Source organism: Palaemon carinicauda, chromosome 25, assembly GCF_036898095.1.
Source record: "Palaemon carinicauda isolate YSFRI2023 chromosome 25, ASM3689809v2, whole genome shotgun sequence".
In the NCBI taxonomy this organism is placed as follows: domain Eukaryota; kingdom Metazoa; phylum Arthropoda; class Malacostraca; order Decapoda; family Palaemonidae; genus Palaemon; species Palaemon carinicauda.
Window position 1 is genome coordinate 95,454,969 of NC_090749.1, and position 27,565 is coordinate 95,482,533.

General features: G+C 42.3%; 1 protein-coding gene across 3 annotated transcripts in view; it reads right to left on the minus strand.

Moving 5' to 3' along the window:
- Positions 1-27,565, minus strand: part of LOC137618719 (KH domain-containing protein akap-1-like) — a 63,780-nt gene that overhangs the window by 21,875 nt on the left and 14,340 nt on the right. For 2 of the 3 annotated variants that reach the window (XM_068348882.1, XM_068348881.1), the window contains exons 2-4: positions 10,982-13,323; positions 6,521-6,643; positions 3,202-3,325 (exon numbers count right to left, since the gene is read on the minus strand). In XM_068348882.1, the coding sequence (XP_068204983.1) occupies positions 3,202-3,325; positions 6,521-6,643; positions 10,982-13,321 (2,587 nt within the window). In that variant the 5' untranslated portion in view covers positions 13,322-13,323. Of the gene's footprint in view, positions 1-3,201; positions 3,326-6,520; positions 6,644-10,981; positions 13,324-13,704; positions 13,764-27,565 lie in introns of all 3 variants that reach the window. The other variant, XM_068348883.1, reaches the window with a different exon arrangement.

The following is a 27,565-nucleotide window of genomic DNA, read 5'->3' on the forward strand; positions in this document are numbered from 1 at the left end:
CATTATCGCACTGAGGCCAAGGCTAGCCTATTGAATTCAAGGTTTCAATTTCAAAATGGTATTATTAGATAAAGCTAAATTAATCTAAAAGTGACATATGTGAAAATTTTAGGTATGTACACAATGTAATAAAGTGATGGTATTCATGGTTATATACCAATAAATAATAGCCCATCGGTAATAAAAAAAAAAAGACCAGTATGATTGCTTAAAGAGCTTTCTTTGGAAGATATCCAATTTGAGGAAAAAGATAATGTTATATAGGTTAATTTCAAATCCCTTGTGTAATAACAACTTTTGTATTTTCAGTTGGGGCACATTAACCTGTAAAATCATACATGATCTTCTGTATTCCCTTATGTATAACTGAACAGAATACGAGAAAATATCAATTTTAGAAATGCGTGGGTCTAAATTCAAAAATTTCAACCCAGCGAGCATTGATATAAAATTTATTGGACCAATCATGCTACCATGAGGAACACCAGATCAAAAATATGTGGCATAGTCATAATGATGTCCATCTACTGCTTCTCTTTGCTATCTATCAGTTAAATATCAAATAACAATAAGAAATGATCCTCCACATATCATCTGCCAAGTTTGAAAATGAGGACCTCGTGATTAGGACGATCAAAGGCAGCACCAAATTCCAGACCAGTCACACAAACTTTACGACTGAAATCGCGGGATTTCTAAACAGAACTGGAGATTGTACGAATACGATCACAAGCTCCAAGGACCCTTTAAAAACAAACTGCTAACTACGGAACAGTTGATTACTCTCAGCATAACCATTCTTGCATTTTGCCAAACGATATAAAATAATAAAATCACAATAAGGGATGGTAACTGGCAAGAATAAAGCTATCACAATCACATTAATAATGAAAACAATAACAAGGTGAGCATGACTATACGATAAAAGGTAACAAAACTAATCTGTTCGAAACACTGAACAATTTCGGAAAAACCTGGTCTTCCACTGTCTAGGGTTAGTTCTCTTGCTTGAGGGTACACTAAGGCACAATATTCCGTTTCCTTATCTCCTTTCTTCGCTGGACTATTTTCCCTGATGGAGCCCTTATAGAGATTGTAGCAAACTGTTTTTTCCACTAGGATTGTATCTTAGCTAATGATAATAATAACATGGAGGAGATGACATCATGCAAAGCAAAGTACTCATTAGGATAAGAACTTCAAGTGATTGATTACTACATACATACATACATATACCAAGGCACTTCCCCCAATTTTTGGGGGGTAGCCGACATCAAACAAATGAAACAAAAAGAGGGGACATCTCCTCTCTATGTTCCTCACAGCCTGACAAGGGACTCAGCCGAGTTCGGCTGGTACTGCTAGGGGGCCACAGTCCACCCTCCCACATTATCCACAACAGATGAAGCTTCATAATGCTGAATCCCCTACTGCTGCTACCTCCGCGGTCATCCAATGCACCGTAGGAAGCAGCAGGGCTTACTGGAACTGCGTCACAATCGCTCGCCATTCATTCCCATTTCTAGCACGCTCTCTTGCCTCTCAAGGGCAAGTAATATTCAGTATAAATGTAGACAAAAAAGGACCATACCTAGATGTATTGAATGTTAGTCTTTGAAAGATTATATAATACCTGGGTGGTATGCGCTAGAAAAAGATTACTTTCCGTTACTACATACCAGTTATTGTTAACTGAGCTTTCTGTTTGATTAAAATACTGTACCAGGGAGAAGAGAGACACACAAAAACCTAATCAGAAAAACAGGCTTCAAGATTTATCACAACAGAACAATAAATAAAGTTATGAAAATAAATTATAGTAGAGCTATACAGTACATATATAAAAGTGACTTTCACACTAGAAATTCAGTAAACAGAGAAGTGCCTAAAAGAGGACACTTTATAACATCAAGAACAGGAGCAGATATCCAAGGCAAAACCATTCCAAAGGAGAGTTAAGGTGCCAATGGCAGACTTGACTTCCATATGAAAAAAATAGCCGAGAAAACACCACTTCTGCTTTATCTTAAATGCTGAGACACTATGTAACTAGACTGCAAATTATGTGAATGAAAGGAGTACATGCATTACATCAGTACTACTATTTGTACTTAATGTACATAAAAAACAAGAATGAGTAGGCTGAGAATCAAGTTGCCAACTAAGCAATTACACTAGATGGCGATCACAAAGTGAAGAATAACCACTAGTTAAGAGAACTAAAATACCATAAAAAGAATATGTAAATGTTGCAAAACATTGAGGTCCAAACTGTAAGTTTATATCCCAGTAGATGAGAGTTTTCATAGTTTATATAGGAAATATTCATTTCAATGTTGTTACTGTTCTTAAAATATTTGATTTTTCCTTGTTTCCTTTCCTCACTGGGCTATTTTCCCTATTGGAGCCCCTGTGCAAAGCATCCTGCTTTTCCAACTTGGGTGAAATACTTCAACTACTTGAACCCTACAGACAAGAACAATCATGGAAGCTGGAAATAAGATGAGACGCCCTTCAAACTTCCCGTATGAAACGAGAACTGCTACTGAGCATATTTCAGAAAAGATTTACCGAGAGGGATAACCTACATTTCTGTCTTATCTGGATTGTCCTAGTTTGGCTGTTGATTCGATGGAACTTCATAAGTTAAAACTTTTTGCAAATTCTCTTTTGTTGAACAGGTTGACACGCGTCTCGTTATATAGCTTATGCAAGATGGATCTAGTTTCATGTTGTTACTAATCTTAATATATTTAAATACTTTTTTAGCATTTCTTTTACATGGGTCATTCGTTATTTCTTGTTTCTTTTCTATACTGAGCCCTTTGGCTTGTAGCATCCAACTTTTCCAACTAGGGCTTTAGTTTGGCAAATAATAATAATAATAATAATAATATTAATAATAATAATAGTTTGAGACATCAATACAAAGAACAGTCCTTTCTTAGAGTATAAGACAAAATATGAGACAAAAAATGGTTGGAATTAAACCCGATAGCTGTAAGCCAAAAAAATATGGTTTTACATTTTAAAAAGACTTACTGAGAGACTAAACTGACTATAACTGGAGCCAAAGCTATTAAAGCACAGGGCAGAAAAATAATATAAAGGAACGAGAGCGAATGAAAGGGTTGTGAGAAAAAAACTATATAACAGAAAAAGACTTGTGCAAAAAACTGCCACTCGATGTCATTTTCTTACCTTCAACAGAGCACATCTTAAATACTCTGTTTCTGTGGGGGCCTACGATAATGGAAGCATCTGTAGCAGCTTTGATCTTATTGACAAAGGCTCCCTTTTTGCCAATCAATCGGCCAACCAACACCTGAAAGATATCATCGTTGAAATACAAAACTGGTATGGAAACAATCAAATATATTTTTGTTTCACAGATACAATTTATTACTATCACTAAAGCTTTGAAACTCTGAAAGACAAACGAGAAAATGCTGTTCAAAACAAACTGAAGATCTCAAATCTTAATAAAGTCTTGTAACCAGAGATTTGAAGTATAGACAGAAATCAATAAGAATACATATCATTCTAAGCATAGCCTACTCAATAATAAAGCTCAATACTAAACATTATTCTAGAAGTTTTATTACAGCTATGAGCAAATTGTGGAATGATCTTCCTGCTGAGGCAGTTAAATCGTTAGAACATTGGAAGTTCAAACTTACAGCAAATGTTTTGATGATGAACAGGCTTTCATAAGTCTCTCATCATAGTTCATCTATGAGAAACCTATTTTAACATTGTTGCTGATCTTAAAATATTTCATATCAATTATTCATTACTTCTCCTGTAGTTTATTCATTTCCTTATTTTCTTTTCTCACAGGGGTATTTTTCCCTGTTGGAGCCCTTGGGCTTATAGCATAGTTTCTTCAAATATGGTTGTTACTAGGATGGTGGTAGTAGTAGTGGTAGTATGTCCCCATCACCTAATTCAAACCTACTCCTGCTTTCTTTCTTCCATCTTTGTATACAACCTATTTCATTTTTACTTTCATGTAGCAAACTGGGCAGTTTCCCTCCAGTCATACTTCGGCACTGAATAAGCCCACTGGGACTGGTTAGTTTAGCCAGAGTCAATAATGGCTGACAAAAATTCAATGAAATCAATAAAACCCTGAGAAAACAAACCAGCCAAAGACTACTATAAGCTGAACAGACATATTTGAGCTGCATAAACATTACCCTGCTAGGGAATTTACAAACTGGATCTATAAATCTCAGTTGTTTAGCCAGGTGTTGGAATCTATGAGGCCATTCCAAGCTCAAGAGCAACTGGGAAAAACCCTGAAGTTACACTGAAGATAAAGTTAGAAAGGAAGCCGGAACGGAGGTAAAGTAGAAGGAAATAAAATGAGTGCAGCTGGGGGGCCTCTCCTGTACTTAGCCTATTACTCCAGGCTGGAACCTCTCGCACCAACACCAAAGAGAAGTTAGTCACGGTGCCTATCTGGGCAACGTCGCGTATCAGAAGATGAGCCGTTTGAAGTGAGATAAAATAAATACCGAGCAGTTATATAAGATTAACATTTCAGGAACAATTGATAAATCCACTATACATACAGATGAAATTTTAGAAAAGCAGAGTTGGAACTGAAATCCACTACACAGTACACACACGAATGTATAACAAATTTACAAAGCAACAAAAGCAGAATTAGACCCGATTGCCAAACTTCGATTAAGTAAAATGCTCGTCAGTGGATAAACCAGGGAAAAAGGGAGATAGTGGGACTCGGATACAAGCAAATAAACTACAGAACAGCAACAGGGATTCAAGACTAATATCAAACAACTACTAACTTCAAGTTGACAATAACATACTGAGTAGAGTGGTATTTTAGCTCCTTAAAGCAGTACAGCTTTAATAGCACTAAATACTAGTATAAATAGTTGAGAGCATCTCATACAAAAGCTAAGAAATTCAGGATGATACGAATGTTCAACGATGAAAATAAACTTGGAGATGGCCTATGACTGATTACAGCATGCTATCAACCTGTAAATAATCAAATAGATTTTTAAAGTAAATCATCTACTTTTCCTGTGATATTCAAGGATATGTCTTAATATTACATAGGTGTGCTTGGGGATATATTATGAACCATCACTCTCAAATAATATGATCAGAACCAACGGAATCAATTGAACTAACGTCCAATAAACAAGAACCTTATCATGAGATCAAAGAGTACACCCAAAATGACCACCAAATCTGAAAGACATAACTAACAACTGGTAATTATGAGTTACGATCTTGAGACAATCAAGCGAGTCTTTTCACTCACATTTGTCGAACGCCGATCTAGAGATATACTAGTAACAATATAACATCCTTCCTAAGTGCCAAAGAGTGGGATACCATTGGAACAAGAAGAGATCAAATAATTAGCGATAAACAAATGAATGTGCACCATCAAGTTAAGGGACTTTGCACTCAAGAATGCAATAAGGATGGAGAGTCCTACGATAATATGAGATATGGCAAAACCAAAGATTTGAGAACTAAGATATATATAGATAGCCATCAATAATTGCATATACTTCACTGTACATGATACAATTTAGTGGATTTGATTGTAAATCATATAGGCTGAAAAGATACAACATAAAAAAGGATGATCACAAACTGACAATCATATTTATCAAGTGGAATAAGAAATATATTTCTATAGTTATGGGAATAACATCCTTTGTATCAAGCAAGTACTACTCTGTGGAGCTGTCAGATACTGTATCTCTTTAGCTTGTTAGGACATGTATCAAAATTCAGAAAGTCAATGTGCAACATGTAATACTACATCAGAAGCCAGTTCAAGATGTAATGACGTTTTCAGATCACTCAAAATGCAAAAACATTTTGCACTGTGATTCAAACGTCCGTGGAAGATATAGCAATTGCTATTCTGGTCTTACAAAAAAAGACAAATTTGGAATTTGTATTTTTTCTAATTATACAAACCAGAAGATCTTTACACAGGAGTATTATTTGAGGTTAAAGTTTTCCGAAGTGTAACTACCTTCCGCTACTTAACGGAGGTATACCAACCAACCCGCTCACACCAGCACTAGTAAACCAAAGTCGCTTTTTATTTTGGCTTGGTAGAGTGAAGACGTAGACTTGCTCTCACTTCAAAACCTCTCATCTGATTTACAATTACAATGACCTGGCATAAAAGTTTTAAAAATTCTTTTTTCTTTCAGGTGGTGACCAGGACTTCCCTTTCGAGTGAACTCCGTTGCTTCCCTTAGAGAAGCCCTTCTGAGGGAATTTAAAAACAACAAACCTTTCTTAATAGTATAAGTACCGTCCAGTATAATTCATGAAATAAAAGTATGCCGGACAACATGTAGGTTTGGATACTTAAACGTGAAAATGTTTTCCACTGGAAATAAAAAAGTCCACAGAAAACTACCCAGGATAACCCCAGCATACAAAACATCACTAACAATGAAACAAAAAGACTGGACACAGAAGGAAACTTTATAAAACATGTGTATCCTACCTGAGGTATCTCAAACTCGTAAAAGATGAACGTTTCCTGACTAGTGACTGGGAATCCTGAAGGGTTGAACAACGTTTCGGGCTCGACTTCAGTAATGCTGCTCTGGCTACTTTCACTGGATCTCTGAAAGAAAAAACAAACGTATAATATTCTGTAATTAATATAGCCACACACATTTTCCTTGAGATTTTCTAATTTAAAAACACTTATTCTTAGAAGGGTTCAACTTCGATATAAGCTACAGCAATGTCTATCCTATGTAAGACAGCAAAAGTAACTACTGAACAAGCTGGATATTTAGTGATAGGATTTCTTTTATTCTGGCTGATATAAATACTAATATCTACAAGTAACTTTATCAGTATTTTTGGCAAGCCAACTCATCAGTGGTTTCTGAAGAGGCCACAGTGCGTGGCATTATCTTTTATCCTGTAACATCCAAGCCTTTGTTATTACCTAAAGTTATGTCTTACAAGCAACTATGTTGGTCAAGCAAGGGTTTTCATACAATCAACATTACATTAGAGCTTGTAAAATGTTTACACATTCAGAGAGAGAGAAGGGAATCTGCGACTAGGAAAAGAGGGGACATAAGTTTAGACAATCACCTTGAAACTTGAGTTGGCAGAGCTCAACTGTAGGGAAACTAAAAGGGCAAGGAATTCTTCCAGTAGCAACCAGATTATATACTTTATTTCAGATAGCTTATTATTATTATCATTACTTGCTAAGCTACACCCCTAGTTGGAAAAGCAGGATGCTATAAGCCTAAGGGAACCAACAGGGAAAATAGCCCAGTGAGGAAAAGAAATAAGGAAATAAACTACATGAGAAGTAATTAACAAGTAAATAAAACAATAATAAAACAAATTCATATATAAACTATAAAAACTTAAAAAAACAATAGGAAAAGAAATAAGATAGAATAATGTACCCAAAATGTACCCTCAAGCAAGAGAACTCTAATTCAAGAGAGTGGAAGGCCATGGCACAAAAGCTATGGCACTAACCAAGACTAGAGAACAATGGTTTGATTTTGGAGTGTCCTTCTAGAAGAGCTGCTTAACATAGCTAAAGTCTCTCTTCTACCCTTGCCCTTAAGAAGAAAGTAGCCACTGAATAACTACAGAGCAGTAGTTAACCCCTTGAGCGAAGAAGAATTGTTTGCTAATCACAGAGTTGTCAGATGTATGAGGACAGGAGAATATGTAAAGAATAAGCCAGACTATAAGGTGTATGTGTAGGCAAAGACAAAATAGGCCGTAAACAGAGAAGGATCCAATGTAGTACTGTCTGGCCATTCAAATGACCCAATTAATCTCTAGCGGTAGTATCTCAACGGGTGGCTGGTGCCAATCTACCACCTTTTATCTGTTACAAAAGGTTGAAATATGGAAGTGAGGAAGCAAGAGAGACTACCTCCTACATAGATCCAACAGAAGATCCCCGTGGTCCACGAACTACTGTTACTAATGACACGGATGCTACAATTGTTCACAAAGATGGTCAAACCTTACCAAAGGTTGAACTTATAAGAAGGTGGCAAGATTTAGTTTGTTTTCCTAAAGTACTAAAAATTGCCTAATGAGTTTCATCTTACATGCAACTACAAGGACATAATAAGAAAACTGCACTTTCCCATTCTAGTGATGAATCCATTATTGATGACCCAATATAGTACCAGGTTTACATCATACCTTTAGTTAATGCTTGGCCATGATGAGTTCTCATTTTTAATCCTGCATATTAGGAGCCGGTTCTTTAAAAGTGCAAGCAATTCTTGACAGGAAAACATTTCCATCCAGCAATCCTGAACTTTGAACACATTTCAAACTTTCAATTTCATATACAGCGAAGACAAAACATATACTGTAATATTGACTTTGAAAAATGCTGGAAAAGAAAAGGATGACAATCCTTCTCATTGACCAATAGGGTTCATGGTACCAATAACAGACAATAGCTATGATACAAACATGAATACATTAACTTCAACACATCATGGGTGCTATGCATCAGGTAGAATTACTAAAGACACAGGCCGGGGGAATTCAAGTCCATGGACAATGAAGTGAGTTTATACTGATCCATACATGCCAGTCTCCAGATATGACCTTACACATCTGAAACCGATGAGGTCTACGTCATAAAGGTGCACTACTTGGTTGGAGATGGTCAATACATTTTCTCACTGGCTCTGTCGCCGGAAAGGAAGTTTAAGCCCAGAGTTGCATGTGGAGGAAACCCCACAGTTGAACTGTGAAGGAAATATCTAGAAATAAAGCACAAATTGAAAGGAAGAAAGTAGTAACGAAGCCGAAGTAAAAGGTTGATGAGTGGGTGCAATATGGGGACAATGGGACATTGCTTCTATTGTCCCCTACTGAGGGGGAAAGGGGGGGGGTGCAAGATGCAGGAGAATCCTGCTTACACATCATTCAGTAGACTCGTAAAGAACCAGTGGGGACCATGTTAAAGGATATAGGAGTAAAAAAAAAAGATGGAAAACCCAAACTCTCCTAATCTGAAACAGCCCAGAGCAGAAAGATGTCTATAATATTCAAGTCAAATCCTTCGGCCAATACAAGCACCCATGACATAGATCCCTGCATCTTCAGACCTCCTTCAGGATGGAATACCCTTTACAGGGGAAATGAATCTGCCAAGGACATGACATTGTCAAAAGTCTTCCAACTCATCTGACCCCAAGGTCACCAGATACAAGGTGCCACAGGATTGAATGACTAAAACTCTTTTCAAATCTATAAAAGGATAGCAAATGCCTATTAACATATGGAACAGGGGACCCCTTAATACAAGCTTCTGGTAAACTGAAATCTTCAATAAACTCTATATTAAAAAAAAACACAAAAGGAATAATGACTTTACAAAAAAAGAAAAAAATCAATGCAAATGTTTACAATCTGCAGATGTGACGACAACAAAATTCACCGGTATTTCAGATCATCACTACTGTATTAATCATCATCAAGGACACTGTAAAGATAAAGCTGGTCAGAGGGACTGGTTTAGAAATGAGGGAGGAAGATATGGAGCTAGAAACAGCTCAATTAACAGGACAACTAGAAGATACTTAAAGTGAATGAATGAGAAGTAAGGCAGAGTGCACTACAATTAGGGACAAAAAGAACATACTAAGAACATCCCTAGAGTACAGCATTACCTTTAGTGGAGTAAGCGAGGCCCACTGAAAGGTGGCACTACCTCGTTTCATGGCAAATGTATGAATACAAACCTAAGTCACTTATATGGATACTGTGCTCTTATAGCTCCAGTAGTTATGACCCGAGATGCTTAGTAACAAGTTCAACCAATGCTAGTTGATGAGGAGGAAGGGGGTTATCTCTTCCCCATCTGAATGCACACACTATCTAGTTCTTCTGGCATAGGTAGCGAAGAGTGGAGTTGGTTGAAGTAGTTATTACCAATTACTTGGGTTTGCAGATGTAGGACAAAAGGCAGTCTTCCATTCAGACCTGCTTTCTTGAGAGTGCCTTCCAGGCAACTCAACGCAGTGGTTACCAAAATTTTTCAGACTGGCGCCACCTTGGCTTCCAGATGGAGTTCTTGCGGCCCCCCCCTTCCATGATATACTTTAAACTGCGTGACACAGCCATGCATTCCTTTATAATGTTAAATTTTATTATCGGTACTGTACACTGCATAAAAGTTTATTTGTCTTAGTTTATACATTTTGTCATTAAGATTTTGTAAAAAAAGAAAAAAATAAATAAATAAAAGGAAGCTATTAACTGCTTAGATGCTTTTAATGCCCCACTGTCCCTACAAACTGCAGTTTCTGTCTCAGGAGCCCCCAATATCAATCGTCCGCTCACTTTGGGAACCACTGCGCTATCGTGACATCATAGTAAGGAAGAGCACCAACTGCCAGGCTGGACAAATCTGCTGAGCCATCAATGAACTGCAAGCACAAACAATCACAGTGACTTTGACAATGCCAAAAGACCTGGTTTCCTTGCACTTCCTCCCTAGACGCTGCCTCACCAAGAGAAGCAAGGATTAAGGAAGTAACGATGATTGTCGGGCAGATTCTTCACCATTCCCTGCACTCACAACAAACAGCCATAGATCAAACCACACTATAATTTTTATGACTTAATACCAATAAGCTAATAGGTAACAAAGCCATAATACATCATGTACACATCGTCTCTTAGTACTGTAATAGCAAAAAGAGACTTGATCAGTAGTATTCAATGTCCTCTCTCCCATCATCAGCTACCAATGGCTAATGTTGCTACCAAGCTTCTGTGACAAGGGCTTGTATCCGTGTAGAAACAATTATGAATTGTCTATCCATTGCTAAGGACTCATATAATTTACAGTATATTCTATATTTTTAAGTTACTAAATGACATAGTTAAATACACATGATATAACTAAAAAGAAAAAATTCAACAAAAACAAATAAGATCTCACCAGGTTTCTGTCGTTATTATCTAGAGTTCTGTCCTTGGTTTCGGATTTTCTGTTCTTCTCGGATCCCTGAGCGTTTCGAATTCGATCCTTGTAACTCTTACTTTTCGAATTGTCGGTGGATTCCTTTTTGCCCTTGGAGCTCTTATTCGAGTCTTTAATAGTCGTTTTGTTCGAATCCTTCGAGCTGACGACAGCTGCCTCTCCTCTGGGATCACTGGAGATTGGGTCTTTGTTAGCTTCTGTATTCGGGACCCTGGAGGGCGATTCCACGGTCCACTTTTCTGTATTTCCAACGCCGTCCTCGACATAAGAACACAGATCTCTCTCTGCTTCGCAGACTGCCTCTTCGGTCTTCTTCTCTGCAGGAGATTTCTCATCCACAGAGCTTGTAGAATCGCCCCGAGCATTCCTGACCCGGCCCTTGTAGCTGCGCCTTCCCTCAGAATCAGTTTCTGAAGAAGGGGAGCTCTCCTTGGTAGCTTTTGCATTCAGGTCCTGCTTGCTGTCTGCTTCTGCTGCCTTTATAACTTCTTCCCTCTCAGGTACATCAGTTTTTATTTGTGACTCGTTCTCATCTGAAACGGGATGCATTCGAGGAGAATCAATGGTGTCGACAGAAACACAACCTTCTTTGTCTTGGTTCACAACACATCCATCTTGAGATTCTTTAGTTTCTTGACTTACTTTTGTGGTCTTCTCTGTTTTGTCTTCTGAACATTCTTTCAAATTTGAAGGGCTGTCTTCTACTGTTGTTACTTCGACATTGGCAATAGTTTCAGTTTCTGTGACTGCTTCATTCACGGCAGAAACTGAAGTTTCGGCGATTGTTTCCTCTACGCATACTTCTTCACAGAGCTCTCGAGTACTTTCTACGCACTCCACATTCTTAGATTCATCCACTAATTCTGATGGTTTTTGAACGCAATCTTCCTTAGTTACGGATTCTTCGGATTTCACAGCAGAAGTTGAAGAAACGGCACTTTCAATTGGCAATGACTCTGGCTCGGCTTTCTCCTGGACGAATGAGGAGTTTGTTGTGACTTCACCAGAGTCTTTAGAAACCGCTAAGATTTCTTCATTTGGCTCACTTGATTCAACAGATACAGAATTTTCTTCAGAAACAGATGAATTTTGAACATTTAATTGCGAAACTTTTACTACTGGTTCCTCCTTACATTCCACAGATTCCAAACTATCGTCTTTTCGCTCACCTACAACAGGGGCATTGTCATTATGTATAATGGAATCCTCCACTTCCTTAACAACTTCAGGCATAGCAGCAGCCGGTTCTAATTCTCCATCCAACTTCCCCCCTTCAAATAATTTAGAAGAAACATTTTGACTATCACTTGGCACAGAGTCACTATCTGTAGTCGCTAAGTTGCCATCAATACTAGCTATATTAGCAGAGGGAACTGTTTCAGTTGCATCATTCAATTGCAGTGTCTGTGTTTCTTCACAAGACGGCACAGCAACGCAAGAGTCCTCGTGACTTGACTTGGATTCTCCACACGGCACGTCGGAAGATAACGAGGCCGCCTGATCTTCGACTTGATCGCTCTCTGGTTTGTCCTGGGATTCCAGTAGGGCCTCTGCTTCTTGAGAAACTTCAGATTGGCAAGTTTTGCTGATTTCAACATTAGTTTCACTGGAAGGAATAGCTGAGCCACCCTCTTCCAAACTAGGAAGGGCTGTCCTGTCTTCAACTACATCGGCGGCCACGCAACATGGCTCCTCGATATGATTACTAGAGTCGTGAAGAGAGTTACTAGAGTTGTCGAGAAGAATACTAGAGTCGTTGAGAGGGTTATTAGAGTTGTCAGCCAATGTAATTTCGTCAGGCTTTGTCGAAATGTCCGGTGCTGGGGAAGAAGCTACTTGAGGTAATTTGACAAATGGTTCTTCTACCTGTTCGATTGGCTTGACTTCAAATTTGTCATCTAAGCTGAAGTCCTTTTCAACCAATGGACTGACCCGCTTCCGGACGTCGTTGATATCGTTATCCAGACTGAAGTCCTTCTCACTCTCGCAGCCTTGAAGCTCCTCTTCCGTTCCTTTCTCAACGTTGTTGTCTGGCCTGCCACGGGTACCGGAAGCCGCTCTTTCCATGGACACGTGACCGTTCAAGTTACGAAGGGGCAAAGCGTTATCGCCACTCTTGACAGGCAGTTCCGTCTCTTCTCTACAGCTAACAGTGGCGTTATTGTCGAACGCGGCGGCGTACAGCATGGCCGACTTCTGCTTCCCTGGATCCAGGCGGCGTTTCCTCGGTCGCAACAGGAGGTATATCAGAGCGCTGGCGCCAGTTATGGCTGCTGCCGCACCCAGCGCAAACTTCATTTCTGAAACACACACAAAACTGTTAGCAATCTTCGTTTGACAAAACGTTAGGAACTGCAACTCTGTCAGGTATCTCAATGTATAAATTCACTTTAAAATTAATAATGAAAGTTCCTCATTAATAAAATGACTTATTTCAAAATAATCTTAATACTGTAATCTTGGAGACAAACAAGACTTTTAATCTAATCTCATGTTAGTTTAAAAAAAAAAAAAAACTTGGCAATATTTTGTTATACAGAAAACTCAAAGATGTTAATGACCAAAATTACCAAAGCCATGTTAAAAAATAAAACAAAACAAAAAAAAAACAATATAAAAACAAATTTTTCAAAACAGGCTATGACAAAAACATACGACAGTATTGCTCTACCAAGACTTACACAAGCAATGTTTTGTAGGATAGCTGGACAAAAAAGGATATTAATACTGTGACAAAAACCTGGAAGAAAAGACAATTGTTTTATATTAGGTAACCAATCATGATGAATAAAAGAGTAAACTTGCTCTTTTTCTCCCTCGCTGTACCTGGAGACTTGGCCGCTAGTTTCAGCTAATTAAGTTTAATCCTCCTATCTGCTTACACGGCAAATGCCTGTGTCTCTTTTCAATTTTCATTGATTGCGATGGTGTTAATGAAAGAGTTCCGGTAGTATAAACGAACGTCGAGTTGAACACTTACGAAGGTCTACAGGCTCACTGTAGAAGCTAAATATGCATTAACCACAGCCCGTACTTCTATGTTGTACAGTAAAACATACAGCATTAACTATATCTTTCTCATACTCAATATACATGAATGTAACGAGAAACAAAAGCCTTTTATATATTCCAATCAGTATCTGTCAAAAGGTTGGTCATGCTCTTAGAATAAATTTCATAACTCATATTGGAAAACTAATCCCCATAAGCGAATCTAACTCAAGAGCTACTAACTGGTTTTTATGATTAGACAATAGTGCAGTAAATCCTATAAATCAAGGTAAAGATTTGGACCTGTATGTATAACTGTTTAACACTGGCCGATGTGATAACGTCCCTGACTGGTGAACGCAAGACTGGGGTTCAAGGCCCGCTAAAACTAGTTAGTTTCTTTGGACGCTGCAGCCTCACCTTCCTTGTGAGCTAAGGATTGGGGTTTGGGGGAGCCTATAGGTCTATCTGCCAAGTCATCAGCAGTCATTGCCTGGTCCTCCTTGGTCTTGATTTGGGTGGAGAGGGCTTGGGTGCTGATATGTAAATATGGTCAGTCTCTAGGGAATCGTTCTGTTTGATAGGGCAATGTCACTGTCTCTTGCCTCTGCCATTCATGAGCAGCATTTAAGCCTTTAAAAAAAAAAAAGGAAAAAAAAACAAGATAATTTCACTCAGGCTCATAACTTTTGGCCAGAGAACAATGACATTGTGTGTCAACATACTTTATGATGAGCTATTTTAGCGTAACTAACTAAAGAATAAAAGAAAAAAAGATGAATAATGTTTTTATACTATACAACTCATGTTGTTAAATGAACAAATGACATCAAGGTACATCGTGGGGACCTTGGATGATTAATACATAGGAAAAGGTTGCATTAAGAAACATAAATATGCACAATAAATACTAATGATTATCTATAAAAAATATCTTTGATTGACCGTGTTCAATTCGTAAAAGTAAATGAAAAGACTGGCTGTATATACAGTATTATCATTATTATTACCAGCCAAGCTACAACCTTAGTTGACAAAGCAAGATGCTATAAGTCCAAGGGCTCCAACAGAGAAAAATAGCCCAGTTAGGAAAGGGAACAAATAAACGATATAAGAAGTAATGATAAATCAAAATAAATATTTTAAAAACATTAACAACATTATATCAGATATTTGATATATAAACAATAAAAGGACATGAAAGCCTGTTCAACTCAATATCAATATAATTATGAACTTCAAGATTAATGCTTTTTGTTCTACTTTCCAGAACACGCGAGATTACCTAGTATGGATAATACGTCCATCGAGGTCCTTCACGATACTACATTTCTAATTTTACTTATGGATACCAAAGCTACTTAACGAGGTTGCAAAGGTAATACTAATGTTAATTATGGCGAACGAATAATGTATAAGAATGTATCACTGGCCATATATTGTTCTGACCATCCTTTACGTTCAGATCTTCCCGCACAGTTCCATCCTGTTCGTAATACTAAGCATGCATTTAATTCTAATCGTTCGTTCTTCTCCATCATAAGGTTCAATACTACACAGTATTCTAGAAGCTTTATTCCAGCTGTGACAAAGTTGTGGAATGATCTTCCTAAACAGGTTGATGAATCGGTAGAACTTTAAAAGTTCAAACTTGCAGCAAATGTTTTCATGTTGAACAGGCTTACATAAGTCTTTATATAGTTTATATATGGAATATCTATTCTAATGTTGTTATTATTTTTAAAATATTTTATTTCAGTTGTTCGTTACTTCTTGTATCGTTTATTTATTTCCTGATTTCCTTTCTCCACTGGGCTATTTTTCCCTGTTGGAGCCCACAGACTTACAGCATCTTGCTTTTCCAACTAGGGTTGCAGCTTAGCTAGTAATAATAATAATAATAATATTTCAATCGATGTCCCACCAGTCCTCATACCTCGTTTATCAAGATTCCTTTTAGAGACATCTACATAACATACAAATCCTACACAATCTCTATGAACGTGGAATCTGAATATTTTTCCATAGTACAGTAATCATTTGCCATAGTGCTGTTCACCTATCGCTCCTTTGCCACATTGCTGATTTATAAATACATCATATGAAAATCTATATTTCAGGTTTCCGAGGGCATATAAGTCTTATATTTTTCATATAAGATTATTTTTTGTTATAGTCATTTTTGGGCTTACAAAAGCTCAAATTTATAAATATATGAAAAATTACAAAAATTAAAAAAATATATCATATATTTCTCAATCTACTGTGTGGTTTTCAGCTATTGCCATGGGTGGAACTTAACACCCGCAATAGGTTCCAATTAGATGTTTGTATGTCAAATTGTTTGTAAGTTAACTTTGTTAAATTTTGGCCTAACCTAACTTCCATGCCTAAGATTTCCAGCTGCAAGTCAACAAGTAGTCCCGTTTCATATGAAATAAATATCACGTTATTGCAAATGTTGATTTGCTTATGGTATTAGATTATATATTTTATTACACTATTTCCTTATCCCATTACATTTTATGAACTTTTGATACAATATCTAAGATTTATGATTTCAGTTGGAGTAGTGTTTTTACTGTATCTCCAAATGCTTGAAAATCATAGTTTATAATTTGATGACTTTGGAGAAGATGCCGCAGGTGTTAGGCTAGCTCCCTACAATGCGACTGGTCGGCAGACCTGAAAAAACCTATATCCAAAAGGATTTTGCGTCTGAATATGTAGGTTGCCGGAGATACTCGCCTGCAAAAAGTTTTCAGTCGTGAGGTTCGCCTGCATTTAGCGTCCGATCCATCACACAACGGAGTGACTGCTCAACCCAAGAGTGGGGAAAAAGGAAGAGGAGAATGGAAAGACATCCTAACTTCCCTTCTAGACCTATGTTGCAACTGCCGTCTTAGACAAGAAACTACTTGTCCCACGAGGGAGCTGGGTTTGCAACACGACTTGTTAAGTACCTACCTCTGGAACAAGGATAAGGTTATTCCGTGGGTAGTGGGTTGTCTGTTATCAGATTCCTGCCTTCAGGACTAGAGCCACTGACAGGTTCTTCCCCGAAATTTAGGGTAGATCAGACGTACCTGACTTCATGTACTCGAACTGGGATGGCACATCTGGAATCTCATGGATCAGCACAATTGAAGGCGCATAAGTAAGAAGAAGCAATGTCCTTAGATATCTTCATCTTTACACTTTCGGCACAGTAGTCTTTTGTGCTCCGCAAGGGGACCTGAGTTCTGTAACAAGCATTGCTGGGCCCTCAATGGACAAGGAAGAGAGTGATCCTGCACCCAAATTGTAAGGAAGAGATGGAGAAGGGCACGAGATTGGAGTTGTGCCTAGCTAGAAACTGGCACTTGGATCTCGTGCACCTGCCCACATACGAAAAAAAACCTCCCAAGGTTTGGTTCTCAGTATCACACCATCCCTCCCACATGCACGGCGAGCGATTGGTCGAAGTAATATGTACGCGACTCCTATGAATTGCTCTTCTTGGACTTGTTAGGTGACATAAACTTTTTTTCTTCTTCTAGAAGTTGCAGTGAAGACTAACCAAGATGAGGCAGAGAAGGAGAAAGTTGAATTTTGCCTTCAACAGGGGTTGAGGACGACGCTCCCACAGGGGTCTTTGAAAATACAGTAGTACAATGCGATAGGCCCTAAGCACATTTCCAGAGTCAAGACGACACTGCAGAGGAGGATGGCCCCCATTCCCCTAACAAACAGCAGTAGCAAAACCGCCTTCCTCGAATGGAGCACTAACAATGTCTGAGGAATGCTAACTACCTTAGATTTGCGTTATTGTCATAAGGCCACATTAGCAAGGGAATGATGAGCAACAGACACGTCGGCCAACAGGACCAATTACGTTGTGGATAACAGGAGGTCTGCACAGTATTCCATCTCATATCTACAGTTTATCCGGAAACAACTAAATAACCTTTTCTTGATTTAATGTCCCTTGCATATGACAACCTGCCAGCACATTATTCCATCTAAAAGAAAAAACTAAAGATCAAAACAGCCAGATTAAGAGACAGCAGAGAACAAGTCTACTGCGCAACAGCTGAAAGCAAAGTGAGGGTTGCTGTGCAGGGCGAGTGGGCATTTCTAGTATCATTGAAATCATATTCCTTTCAAAGAACGATGCTTTGTATTCACGAAAGGAAAAATACTGTAATGAAGAATTTGCCTCAAAACACCAAACACAACCAAATTGGAAAGTGAAAATGTAAACTGCTCTTAGAAGCAAAACCAGCCAGTCTGTTAGAGATGGCAAACAACCATAAATGAACTTTGTCAAAATGTATGTACAAGAAACTGGACGCTCACATGGGAAGGATTTTTTTTTCTGACAGCGTCTGGAAATGGAGCCAATGCATGATCAGGTTTTTGTAAGGTACTCAAAGTGACAAACCAGCGAATGAGGAAAAACAGCCCATAATTCATGCAACTTGAATGACACTGAGATTTCCTATTTCCTTATATAACTAAAAAACTGTTTAAGAAAAAATTTACAGTAATCACAGCTATATTACATCAAATACTGTAAAGGGAAGCATTTAAAGTAATATAACAAATAGTAAAGGCATAAAGCTATCATTATATAAGAGCATTAAATTAATTTATCCAGTATAACTGCACCTCAACTTAATCTGTTCTCTCCCCTGTTATGTAAAAGGTAGTTGAAACTGATTGTTATGTAAGTGGATCTTTAAGCCCTCTTATAATACTGTCTCCTGATGACTTCTAAGCTATTCTATCATAGTTTGTTCTGTATTTGGATACTATACTTTACTGTGGAGATACAGTAATCGACAAATATTACTTGAAGTGCCAGACATTCCCCTCAAATTATCAATTTCCCTAATAGCAAACCTTCAAATGTTAAGATCCAACTGTATGACTGAAATCTTTTAAAATAAACAATCTAAAAGACCTTCACTCATTAATATATACTACTGTGTCTTATGACTCAAGACTCAAGAGCAGGAGTCGACACTTTGCTTTAGGCCAAAACTTTCGAACTGTGCAATCACTCAAGACGAATTTTCATTATGCAAAATCCAAGTATCTTTGGAAGGGTTACAGACATTTAGAAACATCATAAAACAATGAACAAATAAAATGCTAAAAAACAAGGTATTGAATCCACACAATCTATACTAGGCTACAATAATTGAAAGCAATTTAATATCAATATACTACAGTAAATACTAATAACAGTACATTTCTACAACACATCTCAATTTTTAATGCACCGAACTATTGCTATTTCAACGGTGTATATAGTTAGTTCCGTTACCTTTGAACACCGTTTCTATCCATAAAAAAGTTCCTTCCTTATACTGTATTTACTTGACATACCATTACGCAACATCCTAGCGCCAAATCATGCTGAACTGAGATTTCCAGAAGCGTTGACACAATCGCTCTCGTTTCTTTCAGTACATACAACTTCAGATAGATTTACAAGGTACAGTTACTTCTCAAACCTAGACACTTCAGTGTATTGTTGTATTTTCCTTACCGCATTCAAGTAGTTTACCGTATAACTACGTTTCTTATACAATACAGTATTATAAATTCATCAAGTTCAAAGATGTCACCTACTTTGTAAGGAGAGAAAAATGTTTTACTTATAAGTCCCTGTCACATACACAATATCTTTCGTGATATTCGCTCCGAGGGTAGTAACCCCATGATACCTCTACATGTAAAATTCTCTGGTATATCATTCACAGGAAATATCCCAAGTAGAAAACTGCCTAGGGGAACTTCCATCAGGACGACATGGTTATCTCACCTAAAAATAGATTTTCCTATGGCAAGATCCCTTTTATGAATTCGAAACAGCTTCAACCACTTAACACAGTGACAGAAGGATAAGGTGCAGAAACCATATCCCAAGCAGATAAGACCAGTGACAGTAAGCCTTTTACAGCATAGAAGTCAAGATATTAAGATAACTTTCACCGTATATGAATATTATTGGGATATTATCGGTAATGCTTAACTTGGGTAAATTATCTTTTATTAGCCTGGCTACGGTGTTTTTCAACAATGCAGATCAATTATAGTTCTACCCTGTAAAAGAAAATTGTTTCTTAAATGTCTGTGTCAATGAAATAAATATTTATCATATTATTATGTTTACTGTAGTGTTTTTATTATTAGTATTAGTCCCTTACCCTAAGGAATGTAGTGTTCTAGATTCAGTAGAGCTCTTTAAGAGCTTTGTAAACCTGCATGGTAGGAATGCCTCGCTTCCTTCTAAAATTATTTTCCTAATTGGAGAAAAAAATTAAAATTGCAAGACTGCTTTTATAAAGATGTGCATACTATGGACAGCACCAAATTGAAACCAGCATTCATGAAAGTGCAAACATTTGTACCTGTTACAAAAATTCATTAATAATTTAAGCCAGAAGCCATCTGAAAATAACGTTGTGTTTACTTGTTAGTTATGTACCTGTGTCTTGTTTCCTAATCTGGAGATTACTCTGGACTCGGGTATATTGGTTAGAGAAACATTCCTCGTTCAACTCTTCAATTAATATATAACTGTTTTAAATATGTTGACTTTGACCAAAGCAGGATCTTGGTATTAAGGCTAGGATATATTTTCAAGAACTTAATTACCTGTTGTGTCAATTGCCTATAAACTGTACATATACATTTTCTTGTAGACAAGGGACATTATAGTTGTTGTTTTTTTTTATTGTAGGGTACTAAAAAATCGCAGCCAATATTAGTGCCAGCGAGATACTTGAAGAATGGGACTTCTGCTTGTATTGTCGCCGTACACATACTGTACCAGTATTTTTTGTGTGGTATAACGATTTAGATTTAAGCAAAATGACAAATTCGAAGATAATTTGTATTTTTCCTAACCATACAAACCTTAGCTATTTACATTGGGTTTACCTTTTAGCGCAGCTGAAATGGCGAGCCATTAGAATTTAACGAGGGTGTATTACCCCCCCCGCTAGTTAGCGGGGGGGGGGGGGGGGGGGGGAGTGGTAGCTAGCTCCCCCCCCCTCACACACAGATGAATGCTCACTTTCACTTAGAGGTAGGACTTGTCTTGGGGGACAGGGCTGGCGGGCAAATATATGTAAATAGCTAAGGTTTGTATGGTTAGGAAAAATAAAAATTATCTTTGAATTTGTCATTTGTTCCGTAACCGAAATACAAACCACGCTATTTACAAAGGGTGACTTACCCATCAGGTAGGGTGGAAAGTCCCAAGCCATACTGGCTTTGGCTTTACCCGGGGGCTCAGAATCCGAGTGAGTCGCACTCGAGAAAAGGAGTCCCTGCACCTCACAAGTTGCTCCGCAAGGAACCGTGTGGCCTACATAAACTTGTGTGTGAAGGAAGAAGTGTGACCCGTCCTAGGCAGTTGACCTAGAGTTCCAGAAGGAACTCTGGGTTAGGACATTCCCAATACCACCTCGTCAGGGTATGGGGGACGCGACAGTATTGACTCAATACTCGGAACACAAGGAAGCATGGTTTACCTGCAGAGGTTTGAGGTCAGCTATGCAGAGACCAGGATGCTGCTTCCCCGTAGAGGGGATGATGAAGAAAGAAATAAGGGCCAGACATACTTCTTTCGTTCATGCAGACTAAAACCTGATAAAAATGCCCTCAACCTTCTGCTACCTGTCCAAAAAGGAGCCTGAGGTTAGACCAGCTGTTGTGTAGCCACCACAGAGCGATAGAAAACGTATCGAGACTCCTGTGGGTCACGCCCTGCAGGAAGCGGACTGCGAAGGTCATTAGACGCTTCCAGACTCCAGCTTGTAGCACCTGCGTCACAGAGTAGTATTACTCGAAGGCGAGGGACGTTGCGATGTATCCAACATCGTGCTGTAGGGCGACGTGACGGGGGAGGGTCTGGAGACAGGTCGAGATGAATGTCCTTGAGTCCGGGCTGAAGAGGTATACTGGTGACTCTCCCCCGTGTCCTCCTTGTGCTCCCAAATCGGCTGCAACTGAGGACAAACTGCAGCTGTTTCCAAAGCTAACCTCTCGATTCCTTTACTGGCAAGAAAGAGGTCTTGGGACATCAGATACAGAATGGAGACTCGAAATCTTGAAGGAATTGGACCGAAGGGCCGGGACCCCCAGATTCTGAGTCTAGCCAACAACTCAGGAGCGAACCTGAATGTTGCCTTCCCCTCTTCCTTAGAAAGGGCGGAGTCGTACGAGACCAAGAAGATTGCTTACACACTGGCCGTGGCCAGAGTGAGCAGGAGACCCAAGGCGGAATACAATCCGAGGCCTGTCGTAAAGGGTCTTGAGAAGATCTCTTAAAGGACTAAAAGTCCGAGCCATGCTCCAAGTTGGAGGTCTTCCTCCGACTAGGGCAGGGACGATCGTAGCTTCGCATGAGCGAGGAAAGATCCAGCAGGCAGGAAAAAGTTATTCCTTTAAGCCTGTAGGTCAGGGAAAGGCTGAGCGACAGGCTTCATTGCCGAGAGCGGGAAGGAGTTTCCTCCCGCCGAAAGGCAATAAGACCGTTATTGCTGGAGAAGAGGCCTCAAGGGAAGAGGTATATCTCCCACGGCACCAACCACCGAAGACTCTTCACTTTGCCTGGAAGACCCCTGCGGATGACTATCGCAGATGACGCGACCTCCGTACCGCGACTGTAGCGGGTTGTCTCTTCTTGAAGAGGAGGCGTAGTGTCTCCAGGCATGAAGCCGAAGCGACGCCCCGGTTCGGGAGAGATGTCGCAGTGTGGTTGTTTGAGTAGTCTGCGCCGTGGGAGAAGCTCTCCCGGGAGTTCCGTCAGGGGAAGCAGAGGGTCCAGAAACCGTTCTGCGCATAGTCCCAGTGGAGCTCTCCCATTGAAAGGTTGACAGACAACCTGGTCTTGTTGAGACCCATTGTCCACAGACAAAAAGGAGGGAAGACGCAGGCGTCGAAGTTGTCCCACCATCACCGGAATGCATCTTGCCAGAGTCTCGGGGTCTGAGACTGGGGGGAAGAACAGCGGAAGCTTGAGGTTCCAAGCTGTCGCGATCAGGTCCCCCAGACCAGGACTTGCTGGTTACTCAAGGTCAAAGACCCCCAGGTACACTATTTCTACGAGGCTCAGCTCGGATAGTCGGAGAGAACATTCCTCTGCCTGGAATGAGAGAGCCGATGGTGGTATTGAGATAATCTCAATCATCCCGGTATCTCTACTGCAAGATGTGAAGGTGTGAAAATGCGTCTGCTGCTGGTTAGAACACGCCAGAATCATGAAGTCGACGCGCACGGGGCGACTCGGCAGGAGCTGTAGGATCTGTAGAGGGGCCAGACTACGGCCCCTAAGCCTGCCTGAATGATGGAGAGGTATCCTTCAGGTCTTGACCATAGGCCTGGACCGGAACATGCCCCCCCCCCTTTCCTTTGACGAGTCCGAGAACAGCATCAAGAATGTGGGGAAAGGACGAGAATATCCACTACCATCAAGAGGTTCCATAGGTCAACACCCATTGCAGGTCTAATAGTTCCGCTGGTCCCATAGGGGCCAGGAAGTCCGGTTAAACGTTGCCTGAAACCACCGGAACTTGGACCGCCCCACATGGAACTTATCCTGAGGCGACCGTTCGGACTATAGACGGGTCAATGAGGAAAGGAGAACTAGGAAACGTTCCAAGGTAAGGCTGAAAGCTCTGCTTGACTGAGAACAGGTACTGCAACTCTCTTCAGTCTTGCCACAGTCAACTGAAAGGAAGGCTCGGAGAATGTGGCAACAGAATCTGGCGTCCCCAGGTGGTCACCCATCCAAGTACCGACCAGAACAGACGTTGCTTAACCTCGCTGGACGGACGAGAAGCGGGGTTTCCAACGTGGTAAGGCTGTTGACTCAATATCATGGCCAGATACTCCAGATGTTGAGGCAGAAGAAGAGAAGGCTCCAAGCAAAGTACCATGAACCTACACTCATGGTAAGCATCCGGAAGCTTGTCCCGGCGCTGAAGAAGGTCGAACCCGAGCCTACCAGAGTTGACCAGCCCTCCAAAAAGCAGAGGAGGCGGAAGCCTGCACCTGAGCGGCCATGAGGAAAGCAGGGAGAGTTCTCTGGGGAAAAAAACCTACTATGCCACGGCGGGATAGCCACACTGCATCATAAGCAGGAATACTTGCAGTCTAGGCTGAATTCGACGAGCTCCCTGGAAGATGGATGGAATGGAAACTGAAAGTACCCGTCCTTCCGAACCAGGATTTAAGGAGTCCTGTCGCCTCGTTACCAGTCTGATCGATTCTGCTGTTCTACGCTGGCCGAAGTTTGTTCGACAAACTTGATCAGGGCTGAGAGGTCGACTACGGAACTCCCCTCTCAGATCCTTCCCTACAAGAAAGGATCGACTGAAGAGGCAAGGGGTGAAGCCGTCGATGATCCTATGGAGGACCTTCGCCTAAGGTATGGATCATTCTGCCCAACCGGGCAACTCTTGCCGACGCTATGGCATAGAGGTTCAGAGACACTGAATTCGCTGACAGAGACGGCAGGCGCGATATCCTTGGCTGATCACAGAGATTGTGCGGGAATGGGCATCGGAAAGCTGTCATCCGGATGAGTAACCTTAAGCATCCTCCCAGCGAGAAACCTGCAATCCTAGAGTTCCTGAACTCTGCCGCTCCTTTTAGGACTATGCCCCCCCGGGGGAGCCTCCCGTGCCATCTGTTCCTGACAGGTGGAAACTGCAATTGGACACCTTGTCCCAGTTGTCGTAGCCGATAACTTAGGCCGACGTGGTTGAAAGAAAAGGGCGCTGGAGCCCTGCAGAGTCTGGAAGAAAGCGCCTTGGAGGAGTGAAAACGGAAGTCGATTTCCTCCGCACAGCCGCTGTCTAAGTCTCTGTCCTTGGGCACAAACAAACTCTTCTTAAGGATGGAAGGGTGTCTGAGGTCGTCGACCTCCACAGATGAGACACCCTAAGGAAGCCCTCAGTCAGCGCGTCCAGATGGTACAACATCGAGCTTGTCCGCAAGTTAGATACTTAACGACTAAAGGCCAAGGTGCCTGAGCTCGAGAGGAGGAAAGTACCCATGATCTTCCTGTAGCTTCCTTGAACCAAACCTCGGGCAGTAACCGAGGAGGGAAAGGACCTGGTAAGCCCCCAGAGGAAGGGGTAAGCAGTCACCCCTTGTCCGATGGAGAAATCTCGAACGGAAAGCCCCCCCGCCAAAAATCCTTCCAGGGAATGACGGGGAAGGGCTAACCCAGGTTCTGGAAAGAGGAGTGTTGCTCAGACCTCCCTGAAGTTTCTTCCTATTCTTGCAAGTGCCATGCTCTGCGTTTACGGGGTGCGGCCGTGTTCTGGAAATACGCTCCAGAACTCGCCAGTCTGGCCATGCTGCGAAAACCCCAATGGGAATCGTGGTCGCAATCGCCCTGGAGCTCGTGCGATGGAAATTCAAAGATTTGCGCGTGGGCGAACGTGGAAGCGCCCATGCGCGGTCACGCAGGAGCGCAAACGAAGGTGAGCGATGGAGGGCAGAAGGAGGGCGAGAGCTGGTGGTCGGCGAGCGATAACCCATACAGTAGACGAGCAATGGATACTGCAAGAATTAAGCCGACGTTTGTGCGAAGAAACACTGTAGGTTCAAGCGACGGAACACCGTCCGTCCGCGCGATGGAATACCGTTGGTTCGCTCGCGGGCGAACATTGGAGAGCATGGGCGCGGACGCGCATGAGCGTAGACATGCAGGCGTGTGGGCGCGCAGGCGCACAGGCAAGCGGTCGCGCGGGCGCGCAGGCGAGCGGTCGCGAGGGTGGGCAGGTGAATGAGCGCGAGTCCGAGGCGGCGAACGCAAGCGTTAGCGCGATGGCGAGGAAACGCGCTGCCGCGTGGGCGAGGAAGACCGCTGGTGATATGGATCAACAGGCGATCGGTGGTGAGCGCTAATGCGCAGGTTGGCAATGGCGCGTTGTGGCATGTCGACGCGTTGGCGAGCGACGGCGCGCAGCATGCGCAGGTGGGCGGTCGCGCGACGGCGCGCAGCATGCGCAGGTGGGCGGTCGCGCGACGGCGCGCAGCATGCGCAGGTGGGCGGTCGCGCGACGGCGCGCAGCATGCGCAGGTGGGCGGTCGCGCGACGGCGCGCAGCATGCGCAGGTGGGCGGTCGCGCGACGGGGCGCAGCATGCGCAGGTGGGCGGTCGCGCGACGGCGCGCAGCATGCGCAGGTGGGCGGTCGCGCGACGGCGCGCAGCATGCGCAGGTGGGCGGTCGCGCGACGGGGCGCAGCATGCGCAGGTGGGCGGTCGCGCGACGGCGCGCAGCATGCGCAGGTGGGCGGTCGCGCGATGGCGCGCAGCATGCGCAGGTGGCGCGCAGCATGCGCAGGTGGGCGGTCGCGCGATGGCGCGCAGCATGCGCAGGTGGGCGGTCGCGCGATGGCGCGCAGGTGGGCGGTCGCGCGATGGCGCGCAGCATGCGCAGGTGGGCGGTCGCGCGATGGCGCGCAGCATGCGCAGGTGGGCGGTCGCGCGATGGCGCGCAGCATGCGCAGGTGGGCGGTCGCGCGATGGCGCGCAGCATGCGCAGGTGGGCGGTCACGCGATGGCGCGCAGCATTCGCAGGTGGGCGGTTGGGCGGTCGCGCGATGGCGCGCAGCATCCGCAGGTGGGCGGTCGCGCGATGGCGAGCAGCATCGCAAGTGGGCGGTCGCGCGATGGCGAGCAGCATCCGCAAGTGGGCGGTCGCGCGATGGCGAGCAGCATCCGCAAGTGGGCGATCGCGCGATGGCGAGCAGCATGCGCAGATGAGCTAGTAGCTGGCGAACCATGTTCCTTCAGAAGTGTTGGAGAACGTTGGCGTGCCGGCTGTAACACACGCGGGCGATCCGGAGATCGCTGGCGAGCTGATGATCGCTGACGAGCAGAAGGCAACGCGTGGAAGCCTGCGCATAGAAGAAGAGTCCTTGACCCAGACCTGAACCGAAGTTCTAGATCGCGAGGGCGAACGTGGGCGCGTAACAGGAACCAACAGGAACAGCAGGGATGATCATCATGAGAGCGCTGATGAGCAGGAGAGCGCCTGTGCGCTAACACTGAGCAGGAGCAGGAGAGAACACAGCAGAAGGGCGCGCAGGGGAGCCCTGACACGCAAGGGAAGAACCCCCGTGGGAGGCAACCCTTTGCCCCGAAGGGATCGTTGTCAGTCGGGAGACTGATGTCCGCCGGAAGACCGTTAACTGTCCGCCGGGAGACTGATGTCCGTCGGAAGACCGTTGTCCATCGGGAAGACGTTGCCCGTCGGAAGACGAGATCAGACTGCTGTCCATCTGCACCAAGGCAGAAGATCAAGAAAAAGGAGTTGTAGGCTGCAAACGGAGATTCAAAAAGGCGCCTCTTAGCACCCTTATAGGGAGATGAGAGGCCCTTACGACGAGGCGGACAGTGGGCCTTACGGCGAGGGAGGCCAACAGCAACAGCAGCAGAAGAATCCTCCGAAGAGGAGTCTCTATGAGTGTACTCTCTCGCGAACGAAAGAGAAACACTTCGTAGAAGAGACTGGTCAGCCAGTGACCTAAAAG